The 17,619-nt window shown below is 46.8% G+C and overlaps 1 protein-coding gene across 4 annotated transcripts in view; it reads right to left on the bottom strand.

Moving 5' to 3' along the window:
• Nucleotides 1-17,619, bottom strand: part of IDUA (alpha-L-iduronidase) — a 415,485-nt gene that overhangs the window by 118,465 nt on the left and 279,401 nt on the right. For all 4 annotated transcript variants that reach the window (XM_063919502.1, XM_063919500.1, XM_063919510.1 and 1 more), the window contains exon 6: nt 273-475. In XM_063919502.1, the coding sequence (XP_063775572.1) occupies nt 273-475 (203 nt within the window). The remainder of the gene's footprint in view (nt 1-272; nt 476-17,619) is intronic.

Below are 17,619 nucleotides of genomic sequence, written 5' to 3'. Positions count from 1 at the left end.
TGAAGAAACATTTTCGTCTCTGTGTGCGAAATATCCTCTCTTCTAACCTAAGCAGGTGTCCACGTGCCCTCTGTGCTGATACAGTATAACCAAAAACAGATCCCCTGCAATCTCTGTGTATTGTCCCCTTATATATTTTTATATTTAATATTGTTTTTATTCAAACTATGGAACTAAATGTAAATACAGTAACATCATTGTTTCAACCACATACATGAACTTGAACTAGCATAGCAATCATCCCCTAGTAATTCACACCATTCTGTACAAACCTTTTTGTGTAGAGCAATATAGTCCAGTCTCACACCTGTCTCCCCAGTAAAAAAATTGGTCCCATTGAAGCAGTGACTCAGGAGACTCCAGCAAATAGGCGACCTTGGTGGTGACCTGCATGAGTCTCCAGGGCCCCCAAATTTCAGCAGCGGACTTGCTTGTCTCAGTCCTTCAGAGCAGGCATCATAGTAGTTCTGAAAACCTGCAATAATGACGATTTGACATAGTTACTAAGATATGAGATCTGATAAAAAATGGCACAAAAAGTAAATGACATATAAAAAGCTAATTTTTGACATGTTTGTAACAAGTTGTGTTGGGGCAACGTTTCAGGGTGCAACCCCCTTTATCAAGCACATCAGCAACACGAACACAAAGTACAGACAGTTATGTCTGTTGTACTTTGTGTTTATGTCCCTGGTGGGCTTGATAAAGTGGGTTGCACACTGAAACGTTGCCCCAATACAAACTTTTGCTTATTCAAAGTCTCCACGTGCCATTCCTCCATTGGATGAATATGCATGCAGTTTCCTGAACAGGACACCGGAGCAGTAATATATGTTTAATTGGAGTGCCGGCAGACCTGGAATATATATATATATATATATATATATATATATATATATATATAATAATAGTATTTGTATACGGCACTCATGAAATAAACATCACAGTCAGCTTGCCTGGTGCCCTCTAAATCAACTTTGCATATATAGATAGATAGATAGATAGATACCTTACTCATAGTCATAGCAGACATTATTTAACAGTTGAGGAATTTAAAATTGTGCATATAATGTTTTTAAAGGAATAAATATTTGAATTTAAACAACAATTTTGGATTATGTCTTTAGTTAGGCTTTAAAAGGTCCTTTCTTTTCCGTTTGTTACTTAAGTGTGTAGCCAACTACTGTACACTACAAGTAATGGCTTATTACTTTGGTCGCTGGTCCATGGAACTATGATATGGAGAATATGGAACTCAGAGAAGGACCATGCTAAAGAGCAGTTAAAGCCCAATTTATAAAGCTCAACTTTTATAGAATATCCCCATATTAAAATTACTAGACATTAATATAATTCCATTAATTCTGTGTATTATATTCCCCTACTAAGGATCTGCCAAGCACCAGTCCCTGACATTAAGGAGCAGCAGCCTGTGAAGCCCTTGGCTGGGGCTCCTCCATTAACCATTTACCTGACATGGTCGCATCAGATGCGACCATGCCTGCAAGTGCTTTATCTGACCTGGTCACACAGGATGCGACCAGTCAGATAAACAGTGTAAGCAGCATCAGGAAAGGGAAACATCCCTCCGCTGCTGCTGTCAGAGGGACCGGAAGGTCCCTCTGCCTCCCTGCACTCTCCCCTACTGATTGCCGTGCTGCCGATCACTGCTGATCGGTCAGCACGGCAGGACCCCCCCTCCAGCGACTGCAGACAATAGCAGCTGCTAGGGAAGTGTAAATTACCCCCACCCCCCTCAAACCCCAAACCCCCCATGCGTACCTGAAGGCTGTCCTGGCTTTCAAACTGAAAGCCGCGATGGTCCCAATGAATGATCCAATGTTTGGGGCAGAAAATTTTACTATATATATTTTTTTTTTCTTTTTCTTTTTTTTTTCTTTATTTTAACTAAAATCATTTTGGATAGGGTTAAATTCATGTTCTTCACCTAATTCACTCATAAAGAAAACCCAACAATTTCTGAGTGGTTTTTTTGAGGGGAAAAAATCGTCAGGTAAGTGGTTAAGTAATGGGCTGAGAACATTTGATGTAAAAGCATACTGTAGGGTGTGCAGGATGCTTGCATCAGCCCTTCTACTGAACTATTGTTCCAGTATGTATATTTGTATACACAGCCAGCCAGGAGTTGCCTTTAGTGGTACTTAATACATTTACAGTATCCTTCTTTTCTCATTGTCAAGCTCCTTCCCCTTAAATAAATGTCTAATAGGAAGAGAAAGAACTTCTCTCTGCAGGATACTGGGGTTCACATTAGTACCATGGGTATAGATGGGTCCACTAGGAGCCTTGGGCACTTTAAGAAATCAATAGTGTGCACTGGCTCCTCCCTCTATTCCCCTCCTACCAGACTCAGTTCTAGAAACTGTGCCCGAGGAGACTGACATATCCTGAGGAAGGATGTCACAGAAAAGTGGTGAGATTCGAACCAGCACACACAAACAAGAGGAAAGCCATGCTAACCAACTTGAACAGGAACAGCAACAGCTGAACCAACAACATTGCTTAACAAAGTAACAATGCAGGAAAAACGAAGCACCGGGCGGGCACCAAGTATCCTCTACGGACTTCAAGAAAAGAATTTACCGGTAGGTAATTAAAATCCTATTTTCTCTTAGGTCCTAGAGGATACTGGGGTCCACATTAGTACCATGGGGATGTACCAAAGCTTCCAAACCAGGTGGGAGAGTGCTGAGGTTCCTGCAGAACTGATGGACCAAACTGAAGGTCCTCAGAGGCCAAAGTATGTAGAACTTGTAGAACTTAGCAAACATGTTCGAAACCGACCAAGTAGCTGCTCAGCAAAGTTGTAAAGCCAAGACACCCCGGGCAGCCGCCCAGGAAGAGCCCACTGACCTAGTAGAGTGGGTTTGTACTTTAGGAACCGTCAATCCTGCCAGTGAATAAGCATGCTGGATAGTAAGCCTGATCCAGTGAGCAATAGACTGCTTTGAAGCAGGACACCCAATTTGCTAGGGATCACAGAGAACAAACAACGAGTCAGATTTCCTGTGACGAGCTATCCGCTTCATGTAGATCTTCAAAGCCCCCACAACATCCAAGGACTTTGAGGTAGAAGAGGTGTCAGTAAGCTTTGGAACCACAATAAGTTGGTTGATATGAAACGCAGACACCACCTTAGGAAAAAATTGCTGACGAGTTCTGAGTTCAGCTCTACATGAAAAATCAAATAGGGGCAATTGTGAGACAACGCTCCCAGTTCGGACACACGACTTGCAGAAGCTAAGGCCAATAGTGTAACAGTCTTCCACATAAGAAACTTTACGTCAACCTCCTGTAAATGCTCAAACCATTCCGATTGTAGGAACTGCAACACCACGTTCAGATCCCAACGTGCCGTGGGAGGCACAAAGGGCGGTTGGCTGTGCAGAACCCTCTTCAAGAACATCTGAACTTCAGATGTTTCTGGAATAAAATGGATAAGGCCAAAATCTGGACCTTCAAGGAGCCCAAACGTAGGCCCACATCCACACCCGACTGTAGAAAAAGGAGAAAACGTCCCAATTGAAATTCCACTGCAGGAAATTTCCTGTTTTCACACCAAGAGACATATTTTTTCCAAATACGGTGGCAATGTTTAGACGTTACCCCTTTCCGGGCTTGGATCAGGGTTGGAATAACCCTGTCCGGAATGCCTTTCCGGGCTAGAATTTGATGCTCAACTTCCATGCCGTCAAACGTAGCCGCGTAAGTCGTGATAGACGAATGGCCCCTGTTGTAGAAGATCCTCTCGAAGAGGAAGAGGCCACGGGTCCTCCAGGAGCATCTCCAGTAGATCCGCGTACCAGGCCCTTCTTGGCCAATCCAGAGCAATGAGAATTGCTGGAACCTTTTTCCTTTTTATTCTTTTGAGAATTCTTGGGATCAGTGGAAGAGGTGGAAACACGTAAACCATTTGGTAGACCCATGGAGTCACCAGAGTGTCCACCGCCACTGCTTGCGGGTCCCTCGACCTGGAACAATACCGCTTTAACTTCTTGTTGAGACGAGAGGCCATCATGTCTATTTGTGGAATTCCCCACCGATGTGTTAAGGACTCAAACACCAGCGGGTGAAGGCCCCATTCTACCGGGTGGAGGTCGTGTCTGCTGAGGAAGTCTGCTTCCCAGTTGACTACTCCCAGAATGAAAATTGCCGACAGCGCCACCGCGTGTCTTTCTTCCCAGAACAGAATTCTTGTTTCCTCTGACATTGCTGCTCTGCTCTTCATTCCGCACTGTCGGTTTATGTATGTTACTGCCGTCACATTGTACGACTGAACCTGAATGGTGTGATTTTGAAGAAGATGCGATGCAAGTAGCAGGGTGTTGTACATGGCCCTTAGTTCAAGAATGTTGATCGGTAGAATGGTTTCCTGACTTGACCATTTTCCTTGGAACTGTTCCCCCTGGGTGATTGCTCCCCAACCCCTGAGGCTTGCGTCTGTGGTTAGCAGAATCCAATTTTGAATCCCGAACCTTCGACCCTCAGTCAGGTGAGAAGTCTAAAGCCACCACAGAAGAGAAATCCTGGCTTTTGGTGACAGACGTATCCTCTGGTGCATGTGAAGATGCGATCCGGACCATTTGTTCAGCAGATACAACTGGAAGGGCCTCGCATGAAACCTTCCGTACTGCAGATCCTTGTAAGAGGCAACCATCTTCCCCAGAAGGCGAATGCATAGATGCAGTGATATCCGGGTTGGTTTTAGGACATCCTGCACCATCGACTGGATTACCAATGCCTTTTCCAAAGGAAGGAATACCTTCTGTTCCTCCGTATCCAGTATCATCCCCAGAAACAGAAGCCTCCGTGTTGGTTCCAGGTGGGATTTTGGTAGGTTCAGAATCCATCCGTGATCCTGAAGTAGTTGGGTTGAGAGGGCAATGCTGTCTAACAACCTCTCCTTGGAAGGCGCTTTTATCAGCAGGTCGTCCAGGTACTGTATTATGTTCACTCCCTGCTTGCGAAGGAGAAATATCATCTCTGCCATTATCTTGGTGAATACCCTTGTTGCTGTGGAGAAGCCAAATGGCAGGGCCTGAAACTGGTAGTGACAGTCCTGTAGTGCAAACCTTAGATAAGCCTGATGAGGCGGTCAAATCGGAATATGAAGGTACGCATTTTGATGTCCAGAGACACAAGGAATTCCCCCTCCTCCAGACCTGAGATCACCGCTCTCAGAGACTCCATCTTGAACTTGAACACCCTTAAATACGGGTTCAGTGATTTGAGGTTTACAATGGGCCTTACCGAACCGTCCGGTTTTCGTACCACAAACAGGTTGAAGTAATAACCCTTGTTTTGTAGGTGAAGTGGAACTGGGACAATGACAATGACCTGAGTCTGTACTAGTTTTTTAATTGTTGCCTGTAAAGTCATACTTGCTTCCGGAGAAGCTGGCAAGCCTGATTTGAATCTGTGAGGTGGGAGTTCCTGAAACTCCAGTCCGGATCCCTGCATGATAAGGTCTGTCACCCAGGGATCCTGGCAAGATGTTGCAAGCCACAGGAGCAGCTGTGAGAGGTATTATTGGTGCTATGCATGGTACACCTAAAAGAACTGCTTAATACTAACCTGCAGTGAGATTTGCTTAATACTAACTCGCTTTGATATTGGTGCATGTGCATGGTGTGCCTTAAAGAACTGCTTCATATCATTTGTATTGAGAAATAATTGTGCACAATACAGCTGATTACTTGCCTCCTGAGATTATAGACTGACACTTATGAGATTATGATATAAAATAAGATCTTAATTTTAGTATCAGGGTATTACAATTGGCAGGTTTTAATGTGGTTAAGTGATATTGTTATGACTATTTTATGTTGTGAAATATGATGCATTTTTAAGATACTGGCCGGTATCTATATTTGTATTTGTATTTTATAAAAATCAAATCAAAGTAAGAAGCGCCGTCTCATATTTTTTTGACTGTTTCCATGTTTGGGGTAATTGTAAACTTAACCCCCGGGACTAGCTGCTGCTAACTTTGAGGATAATAGCGCCAGGTGTATATCTTCTGTAAACTGTTGCCCAAACGTAACTGAAATAACGTAACCGAGCTCCCACCTGCCTGTCTTCCGGGCAGTGCGGACCACCGTCATGCTGAAGGCTTTGAGGTAGCAGACCCGGAGGTCTGTTCCTGAGAACCTGCAGCTGCTGTTTTTCTGGGTTTACCTCTATTTCCTTTGGATTTGCCTTTGAATTTCGCTGTCCGAAAGGACTGCAGAGTTGGAGCAGAGTAGGTTTTCCTAGCTGGGGGTGATGCGGAAGGAAGGTACGTAGACTTACCCGCCGTAGCCTTGGATATCCACTTATCCAGTTCATCTCCAAAAAGACTCACCTGTGAATGGTAGGTTTTCCATGCCTTTTCTGGAATCCGCATCCGCAGTCTACTGGCGTAGCCACAAACCCCTGCGTGCTGACACTGCCATGGCAGTGGTGCGTGCATTGAGCAAACCAATTTCCTTTATGGCCTCCACCATAAAGTTAGCAGAGTCTTGAATATGCTGCAGGAGTAAAACTATCTCCCCCCTTGGTAAGGTATCCAATCCATCAATTAGGTTACCTGACCACTTTGCAATGGCTTTAGTGATCCATGCGCAAGCAATAGTGGGTCTCTGGGCCACCCCAGCAGCAGTGTATAACAATTTGAGAGTGTTCTCAATCTTGCGGTCAGCTGTGTCCTTTAAGGATGCTGCCCCAGGAAACGGTAAGACTATCTTATGTGACAACCTAGATACCGATGCGTCCACAATCTGCGGGTTTTCCCATTTCTTTCTATCTTCCAGAAGAAAGGGAAAGGATGCAATCAACCTTTTAGGGATCTGAATTTTTTTGTCAGGGTTAGCCGAAGTTTCTTCAAACAGGGCATTCAATTCCTTTGATGCAGGAAAAGTAGCTGAGGATTTCTTTTTTACATTAAAATAAGATTCCTCCTCTACCTCCGCCGTCTTGTCAGGAATATGCAGGACATTTCTGATAGCCTCTATCAGGGCCTGTATTCCTTTTGACAGAACCGCATCCACCCCACTCGCATCCACTTCACCCTCCTCTTGATCTGATATATCGTCATCAGTATCATCCTGCATGAGCTGGGACATAGTACGCTTTTGTGGGCAAATGGTGGGGGTTTGAGACGCTGGTATGGGAACTGAATCTCTATTCATCACGTCATCCATGGACTGATTTAAGAGTTGCGTCTCTTTCTCATTATGGGATAATTTGGTAGAAATCTTAAATATCATCCCTTTAAATGGAAGCTAACCACGGGGGTTCTGCCCCACTAGCCTGAGAATGTGCACTATCCCGAGTACAGGGTAGTGAGTCTCCGGGGAAGGAAAGACACTCATCTATCTTCTGGCTCTGTTAGGGGTGGCGGCGTGCTGCGGGAGGGTACGCTCGCCGTGGTGGGGCTTGCGACTGACTCCCTCAGGAGCTCAGTGTCCTGTCAGCAGAGAAACGGGACCATTAACTCTTTAGGAAGTTGGGCCATTCTCCCCCCTAAGTCCCATGAAGCAGGCAGTCTGGTGCCAATCAATGGTGCCTGAAAACAATGAACAGAAAATAAATGCAGAAAACTCTTCAGGAGCTTCCCTAAGCGTGACCGGCTCCTCCGGGCACATTTTCTAAACTGAGTCTGGTAGGAGGGTCATAGAGGGAGGAGCCAGTGCACATTATTGATTTCTTAAAGTACCCAAGGCTCCTAGTGGACCCGTCTATTAGAGATGAGCGGGTTCGGTTTCTCTGAATCCGAACCCGCCAGAACTTCATGTTTTTTTTCACGGGTCCGAGCGACTCGGATCTTCCCGCCTTGCTCGGTTAACCCGAGCGCGCCCGAACGTCATCATGACGCTGTCGGATTCTCGCGAGGCTCGGATTCTATCGCGAGACTCGGATTCTATATAAGGAGCCGCGCGTCGCCGCCATTTTCACACGTGCATTGAGATTGATAGGGAGAGGACGTGGCTGGCGTCCTCTCCGTTTAGAATAGATTAGAGAGACACTTGATTTACTAATTTTGGGGAGCATTAGGAGTACTCAGTACAGTGCAGAGTTTTGCTGATAGTGACCACCAGTTTTATTTATAATCCGTTCTCTGCCTGAAAAAAGCGATACACAGCACACAGTGACTCAGTCACATACCATATCTGTGTGCACTGCTCAGGCTCAGGCCAGTGTGCTGCATCATCTATTATCTATATATAATATTATATATATCTGTCTGACTGCTCAGCTCACACAGCTTATAATTGTGGGGGAGACTGGGGAGCACTACTGCAGTGCCAGTTATAGGTTATAGCAGGAGCCAGGAGTACATAATATATTATATAGTGAGTGACCACCAGACACACAGTGCAGTTTATTTAATATATCCGTTCTCTGCCTGAAAAAAGCGATACACACAGTGACTCAGTCAGTCACATACCATATCTGTGTGCACTGCTCAGGCTCAGGCCAGTGTGCTGCATCATCTATATAATATATATTATATATCTGTCTGACTGCTCAGCTCACACAGCTTATAATTGTGGGGGAGACTGGGGAGCACTACTGCAGTGCCAGTTATAGGTTATAGCAGGAGCCAGGAGTACATAATATTATATTAAAACAGTGCACACTTTTGCTGCAGGAGTGCCACTGCCAGTGTGACTAGTGACCAGTGACCTGACCACCAGTATATATAATATTAGTAGTATACTATCTCTTTATCAACCAGTCTATATTAGCAGCAGACACAGTACAGTGCGGTAGTTCACGGCTGTGGCTACCTCTGTGTCGGCACTCGGCAGCCCGTCCATAATTGTATATACCACCTAACCGTGGTTTTTTTTTCTTTCTTTATACATACATACTAGTTACGAGTATACTATCTCTTTATCAACCAGTCTATATATTAGCAGCAGACACAGTACAGTGCGGTAGTTCACGGCTGTGGCTACCTCTGTGTCGGCACTCGGCAGCCCGTCCATAATTGTATATACCACCTAACCGTGGTTTTTTTTTCTTTCTTTATACATACATACTAGTTACGAGTATACTATCTCTTTATCAACCAGTCTATATATTAGCAGCAGACACAGTACAGTGCGGTAGTTCACGGCTGTGGCTACCTCTGTGTCGGCACTCGGCAGCCCGTCCATAATTGTATATACCACCTAACCGTGGTTTTTTTTTCTTTCTTTATACATACATACTAGTTACGAGTATACTATCTCTTTATCAACCAGTCTATATATTAGCAGCAGACACAGTACAGTGCGGTAGTTCACGGCTGTGGCTACCTCTGTGTCGGCACTCGGCAGCCCGTCCATAATTGTATATACCACCTAACCGTGGTTTTTTTTTCTTTCTTTATACATACATACTAGTTACGAGTATACTATCTCTTTATCAACCAGTCTATATATTAGCAGCAGACACAGTACAGTGCGGTAGTTCACGGCTGTGGCTACCTCTGTGTCGGCACTCGGCAGCCCGTCCATAATTGTATATACCACCTAACCGTGGTTTTTTTTTCTTTCTTTATACATACATACTAGTTACAAGTATACTATCTCTTTATCAACCAGTCTATATATTAGCAGCAGACACAGTACAGTGCGGTAGTTCACGGCTGTGGCTACCTCTGTGTCGGCACTCGGCAGCCCGTCCATAATTGTATATACCACCTAACCGTGGTTTTTTTTTCTTTCTTTATACATACATACTAGTTACGAGTATACTATCTCTTTATCAACCAGTCTATATATTAGCAGCAGACACAGTACAGTGCGGTAGTTCACGGCTGTGGCTACCTCTGTGTCGGCACTCGGCAGCCCGTCCATAATTGTATACTAGTATCCAATCCATCCATCTCCATTGTTTACCTGAGGTGCCTTTTAGTTGTGCCTATTAAAATATGGAGAACAAAAATGTTGAAGTTCCAAAATTAGGGAAAGATCAAGATCCACTTCCACCTCGTGCTGAAGCTGCTGCCACTAGTCATGGCCGAGACGATGAAATGCCAGCAACGTCGTCTGCCAAGGCCGATGCCCAATGGCATAGTACAGAGCATGTCAAAACCAAAACACCAAATATCAGTAAAAAAAGGACTCCAAAACCTAAAATAAAATTGTCGGAGGAGAAGCGTAAACTTGCCAATATGCCATTTACCACACGGAGTGGCAAGGAACGGCTGAGGCCCTGGCCTATGTTCATGGCTAGTGGTTCAGCTTCACATGAGGATGGAAGCACTCAGCCTCTCGCTAGAAAACTGAAAAGACTCAAGCTGGCAAAAGCACCGCAAAGAACTGTGCGTTCTTTGAAATCCCAAATCCACAAGGAGAGTCCAATTGTGTCGGTTGCGATGCCTGACCTTCCCAACACTGGACGTGAAGAGCATGCGCCTTCCACCATTTGCACGCCCCCTGCAAGTGCTGGAAGGAGCACCCGCAGTCCAGTTCCTGATAGTCAGATTGAAGATGTCAGTGTTGAAGTACACCAGGATGAGGAGGATATGGGTGTTGCTGGCGCTGGGGAGGAAATTGACCAGGAGGATTCTGATGGTGAGGTGGTTTGTTTAAGTCAGGCACCCGGGGAGACACCTGTTGTCCGTGGGAGGAATATGGCCGTTGACATGCCAGGTGAAAATACCAAAAAAAATCAGCTCTTCGGTGTGGAGGTATTTCACCAGAAATGCGGACAACAGGTGTCAAGCCGTGTGTTCCCTTTGTCAAGCTGTAATAAGTAGGGGTAAGGACGTTAACCACCTCGGAACATCCTCCCTTATACGTCACCTGCAGCGCATTCATAATAAGTCAGTGACAAGTTCAAAAACTTTGGGTGACAGCGGAAGCAGTCCACTGACCAGTAAATCCCTTCCTCTTGTAACCAAGCTCACGCAAACCACCCCACCAACTCCCTCAGTGTCAATTTCCTCCTTCCCCAGGAATGCCAATAGTCCTGCAGGCCATGTCACTGGCAATTCTGACGAGTCCTCTCCTGCCTGGGATTCCTCCGATGCATCCTTGCGTGTAACGCCTACTGCTGCTGGCGCTGCTGTTGTTGCCGCTGGGAGTCGATGGTCATCCCAGAGGGGAAGTCGTAAGCCCACTTGTACTACTTCCAGTAAGCAATTGACTGTTCAACAGTCCTTTGCGAGGAAGATGAAATATCACAGCAGTCATCCTACTGCAAAGCGGATAACTGAGTCCTTGACAACTATGTTGGTGTTAGACGTGCGTCCGGTATCCGCCGTTAGTTCACAGGGAACTAGACAATTTATTGAGGCAGTGTGCCCCCGTTACCAAATACCATCTAGGTTCCACTTCTCTAGGCAGGCGATACCGAGAATGTACACGGACGTCAGAAAAAGACTCACCAGTGTCCTAAAAAATGCAGTTGTACCCAATGTCCACTTAACCACGGACATGTGGACAAGTGGAGCAGGGCAGGGTCAGGACTATATGACTGTGACAGCCCACTGGGTAGATGTATGGACTCCCGCCGCAAGAACAGCAGCGGCGGCACCAGTAGCAGCATCTCGCAAACGCCAACTCTTTCCTAGGCAGGCTACGCTTTGTATCACCGCTTTCCAGAATACGCACACAGCTGAAAACCTCTTACGGCAACTGAGGAAGATCATCGCGGAATGGCTTACCCCAATTGGACTCTCCTGTGGATTTGTGGCATCGGACAACGCCAGCAATATTGTGTGTGCATTAAATATGGGCAAATTCCAGCACGTCCCATGTTTTGCACATACCTTGAATTTGGTGGTGCAGAATTTTTTAAAAAATGACAGGGGCGTGCAAGAGATGCTGTCGGTGGCCAGAAAAATTGCGGGACACTTTCGGCGTACAGGCACCACGTACAGAAGACTGGAGCACCACCAAAAACTACTGAACCTGCCCTGCCATCATCTGAAGCAAGAAGTGGTAACGAGGTGGAATTCAACCCTCTATATGCTTCAGAGGTTGGAGGAGCAGCAAAAGGCCATTCAAGCCAATACAATTGAGCACGATATAGTAGGTGGAATGCACCTGTCTCAAGTGCAGTGGAGAATGATTTCAACGTTGTGCAAGGTTCTGATGCCCTTTGAACTTGCCACACGTGAAGTCAGTTCAGACACTGCCAGCCTGAGTCAGGTCATTCCCCTCATCAGGCTTTTGCAGAAGAAGCTGGAGGCATTGAAGAAGGAGCTAAAAGGGAGCGATTCCGCTAGGCATGTGGGACTTGTGGATGCAGCCCTTAATTCGCTTAACAAGGATTCACGGGTGGTCAATCTGTTGAAATCAGAGCACTACATTTTGGCCACCGTGCTCGATCCTAGATTTAAAGCCTACCTTGGATCTCTCTTTCCGGCAGACACAGGTCTGCTGGGGTTGAAAGACCTGCTGGTGACAAAATTGTCAAGTCAAGCGGAACGCGACCTGTCAACATCTCCTCCTTCACATTCTCCCGCAACTGGGGGTGCGAGGAAAAGGCTCAGAATTCCGAGCCCACCCGCTGGCGGTGATGCAGGGCAGTCTGGAGCGACTGCTGATGCTGACATCTGGTCCGGACTGAAGGACCTGACAACGATTACGGACATGTCGTCTACTGTCACTGCATATGATTCTCTCAACATTGATAGAATGGTGGAGGATTATATGAGTGACCGCATCCAAGTAGGCACGTCACACAGTCCGTACTTATACTGGCAGGAAAAAGAGGCAATTTGGAGGCCCTTGCACAAACTGGCTTTATTCTACCTAAGTTGCCCTCCCACAAGTGTGTACTCCGAAAGAGTGTTTAGTGCCGCCGCTCACCTTGTCAGCAATCGGCGTACGAGGTTACATCCAGAAAATGTGGAGAAGATGATGTTCATTAAAATGAATTATAATCAATTCCTCCGCGGAGACATTGACCAGCAGCAATTGCCTCCACAAAGTACACAGGGAGCTGAGATGGTGGATTCCAGTGGGGACGAATTGATAATCTGTGAGGAGGGGGATGTACACGGTGATATATCGGAGGGTGAAGATGAGGTGGACATCTTGCCTCTGTAGAGCCAGTTTGTGCAAGGAGAGATTAATTGCTTCTTTTTTGGGGGGGGTCCAAACCAACCCGTCATATCAGTCACAGTCGTGTGGCAGACCCTGTCACTGAAATGATGGGTTGGTTAAAGTGTGCATGTCCTGTTTTGTTTATACAACATAAGGGTGGGTGGGAGGGCCCAAGGACAATTCCATCTTGCACCTCTTTTTTCTTTTCTTTTTCTTTGCATCATGTGCTGATTGGGGAGGGTTTTTTGGAAGGGACATCCTGCGTGACACTGCAGTGCCACTCCTAGATGGGCCCGGTGTTTGTGTCGGCCACTAGGGTCGCTAATCTTACTCACACAGTCAGCTACCTCATTGCGCCTCTTTTTTTCTTTGCGTCATGTGCTGTTTGGGGAGGGTTTTTTGGAAGGGACATCCTGCGTGACACTGCAGTGCCACTCCTAGATGGGCCCGGTGTTTGTGTCGGCCACTAGGGTCGCTAATCTTACTCACACAGCTACCTCATTGCGCCTCTTTTTTTCTTTGCGTCATGTGCTGTTTGGGGAGGGTTTTTTGGAAGGGACATCCTGCGTGACACTGCAGTGCCACTCCTAGATGGGCCCGGTGTTTGTGTCGGCCACTAGGGTCGCTAATCTTACTCACACAGCTACCTCATTGCGCCTCTTTTTTTCTTTGCGTCATGTGCTGTTTGGGGAGGGTTTTTTGGAAGGGACATCCTGCGTGACACTGCAGTGCCACTCCTAGATGGGCCCGGTGTTTGTGTCGGCCACTAGGGTCGCTTATCTTACTCACACAGCGACCTCGGTGCAAATTTTAGGACTAAAAATAATATTGTGAGGTGTGAGGTATTCAGAATAGACTGAAAATGAGTGTAAATTATGGTTTTTGAGGTTAATAATACTTTGGGATCAAAATGACCCCCAAATTCTATGATTTAAGCTGTTTTTTAGTGTTTTTTGAAAAAAACACCCGAATCCAAAACACACCCGAATCCGACAAAAAAAATTCGGTGAGGTTTTGCCAAAACGCGTTCGAACCCAAAACACGGCCGCGGAACCGAACCCAAAACCAAAACACAAAACCCGAAAAATTTCAGGCGCTCATCTCTACCGTCTATACCCATGGTACTAATGTGGACCCCAGTATCCTCTAGGATGTAAGAGAAATTTAGAATACACATTTTACTGGCTGAGATTTATATTATACTCTCTGGGTACACAGGTGAGATGTGCAATGGGTTTGCAGCCCTGCCACCCTCAGCTCACTGCCGCAATTAGTGTATTTTAGCATCAGGGGCCAAGGCCACAATGCACCGCCAATTCCAGCCTTATGCCCCTGAACCGCACACGTCACTGGTGACGTGGGTAAAATCCAGGAGGCTGATCTACTCTACTGGGAATATGAGGCAGCTCTTTGAAAGTAGGTGCCAAATATGAGAAATGGTGGTAATGCAAATAGGCTATATGTAACAGGCGCTGTCACAGAATGGACAATACACTTTTCTGTACAAATATTTGGAGTATTACTATGATAAGGGAAAGCTTCAGGAATAGTTATAAATGAGTCCTTAATATTGCTATACAGAGTGATACAAAGGGACAACTTGTAATACAGCCTTAAGTAAAGAGTAAAATGTCTTCAGTTATCGTTCTCCTTAGGTTTTAGTGTGTGCTTACACATTTCACTAAGTTTCAGGTCTGTGACGTATATGTGTCTCAACTTTTGTGAGTTCATGAAACCACTATTTTGAACTGATAAAAAGCACATTAAGGGGGCGTGGCCTGGCAGGCAAGCTGGAAGGTCATGCCTGAGTGAAGCTCTAGGTCCCTGCTTACTAAAAGGCTTCTCTGACTCTCTTTTCAGCCCTTATTGGACTCTCATTGCCCCCTGTATATTGCCCTGATCCCTCCTGCACTCGGTGTGTTGGGTCCCGGAGCCGGGGGGGGTGTCTCCTGCCTCCTTGCGGGTTGGGGCCTGCGCGCCTTGCAGAAGCCGGGTGCTGAATTCCTGCTGGGACCCGGACGTGGTGGTCCCAGACGCGGACGCTGTGTGGTTACTCGCTCTGACCTGCCCGAACGGAAGCTTCTCATCGTGCCCGGCTCCACTCTGCTCATCGCCGCCCTGACTGCGACTTCCGTGTGCGCCGGGAGGGGCTCTGAAGCTGACCGGCGGGCTCCGTGGCCTGGGCGCGTACTGCGGCCTGTTTCCCCCCAACGAGCCGGGGACTGTGGTTGCTGCGGCGGCCACCGCAGATCTCCGTTGGCCCGCGCTCGGATCTGCCATCGCAGCGGCTGGACTAGAAGTGCTCTCCCCTGCCTTCCTGACCCGGCGCCGCCTGTCTCCCGGCTTCTGGCACCTGGAGAGCCCTGAACTTGGTGCCTTTGTGGAAATAGGCTCAGGCTGCCTCAGCTCCACCAAGACGCCGGTGGCCATCTTTGATCTGGAGCCTGGAGAGCTTCTGCCTCCCTCAGCGGTTGGAGGTAGGGGTGGGGTGCCCTAGCTACTGGCTAGTCCCTGGCTGGGACCCACCACCTGCTGGGCCCTACCTCACGTCCCCCAAAAGGAATCTACTGTGGATATATGGGGTTTGGATCCATATGTGTGCCTGCATTAGCACATCTCTCTGTCCTGACACTACCTGTATCTACCCCTTAATTCTCTCAAAGCGGGGGGCCGGATCGCGCTAGGCTACAATGATAGACTTCTTCAATAATGGGAGTGCCCATATTGTATCTCTGCCTTGCCTCGGCTGTCTTGTTTCACCTATGATAACTGAAGCTGGAGCTCCATCTACTGGTGGCTTTTATTGTTTGATTTCAGCTGCCTGAGTGAACCTACTTTCCTTACAATGTGATCCATTGGAACATGCCCTGAGTCCTGGGACTTTCTTTCACCAATATTTATGTCATAATAATTACAGTACAGTTTTCCTACTACCGGGACTTTTCTAGCTCTGTAATGCAGTGATCTTTCCAAGTTGATCTACCCATACGTTCCATCATGCCCAGAAGTAACAAAAAGCAACACGGAGCGGACCTGAGTCAGAGCCTTAAAAAATTTGCCTACTCAAATGGTAAATCTCTGGGGCAAGGGGCTCCCTCGCTGCCTGATATTTCGGATTCAGAGGACTCAGACCACTCCCCATTGACCCGGAAAGACCTACAACTGCTTTTCCGAGAAATTCAGGAGACGAGGAAATCTATGCAGGCGGAGGTACACACGGCAATTGCCTCTCTTAAGGCCGACGTTACCGACCTTGGAGACAGAACGGACCACTTATAGTCTAAAATGGATGAAGTGGTCACTTTCCAACAGGGAATGGGTGATGAAATTCATGGTCTAAAGCAGGAGATGCGGTTAATCCTGGAACGCCAAGAAGATCAAGACAACAGGGCGCGACAAAATAATCTCCGCGTCAGAGGAATCCCTGAGGACGTTGATATGACGTCCCTGCATGATTACCTTAAGAAACTGTTTGTGCACCTTTCGCCTTCAATTCCGGAAGACAAACTCTTGTTGGATAGGGCTCATAGGGCTCTCTGCCCTAGCTCCCAGGATTTGAATCAGCCCAGGGATGTTATTCTGCGATGCCATTACTATACGGCTAAAGAGGACATTCTCAGAGAGGCTTGGAAATTCTCCAAACTGGAATTCTTTGGGGACTCTCTTCAAATATTTCAAGATATTGCACCTGCCACCCTGCTTAAAAGAAAGGAGTTCAGACCCATTACTTCGGTTCTTCGGGACAATGGCATTCGTTACAGATGGGGCTTCCCCTTTCGCATTCTGGTGTGGCATCATAACCGCCTCCACTCGGCTAGGGATCTGGCTGAAGCTAAAGGACTCTTGCGTACCTTGGGCCTCTCCCCTACGCCGGCCTTATCTGAGTCTCCACAGCGGGCGTCCGATGTCTCTCCCATAGAGTCGATTGCCACTCCCAGACGCTCCTTGAACCGAGACTGGACGAGAGTATCCTCTGTTGGCCCTCCCACCTGATGCCTTATGTGTTTATTTACTGTTTAATCTTGTATCCTGCTGTTTCTGCACATGCATATGTTATGGAGATGTAAATTTTCTCTTTATCCGTTACAATTACTGGCCCTGTTTCCCCCGTACCTGGCATATATCTGTAGATTCTAAGCCTTTCCCAATGTATTTGTGCATACTGGGAGGGTATAGGGCTGGGGCTCCCCTTATAGGCAACGTACCTCTCTGTACTGGAACGGACAATCTTTGTTTTGTTGTCTGTTAGTTCTATCCCCCATTCAAGGTAATATCTCTTTCAGCCCTGGGTAGTTTCTTGTATATTACTGGTTACCCTTTATGGTAGTAGGATCTAGGAAGTTTTGTCCCATCTTTTCTCCCTTTAACACTGGTCCCTAGACTCAGGACACATGATGGTTAGTGTCCACTGTCCTCGATGCACCTGGCACGGCTGGGCCACGTCCCCACAGTAGGGTCTTATACCCGAGTCCAGTTGTTGTCACTTAGTGACCCTTCTCTGTCGCTTCCTGACTGGCACGTTAGACCAGATGTGGTTTCTTCTGGTCCCCAACCTTCCCTTCTTCCCTAC

This window comes from Pseudophryne corroboree, chromosome 1 (assembly GCF_028390025.1).
Source record: "Pseudophryne corroboree isolate aPseCor3 chromosome 1, aPseCor3.hap2, whole genome shotgun sequence".
NCBI classification, from domain to species: Eukaryota; Metazoa; Chordata; class Amphibia; order Anura; family Myobatrachidae; genus Pseudophryne; species Pseudophryne corroboree.
This window is presented reverse-complemented; position numbering and strand designations above follow the sequence as displayed.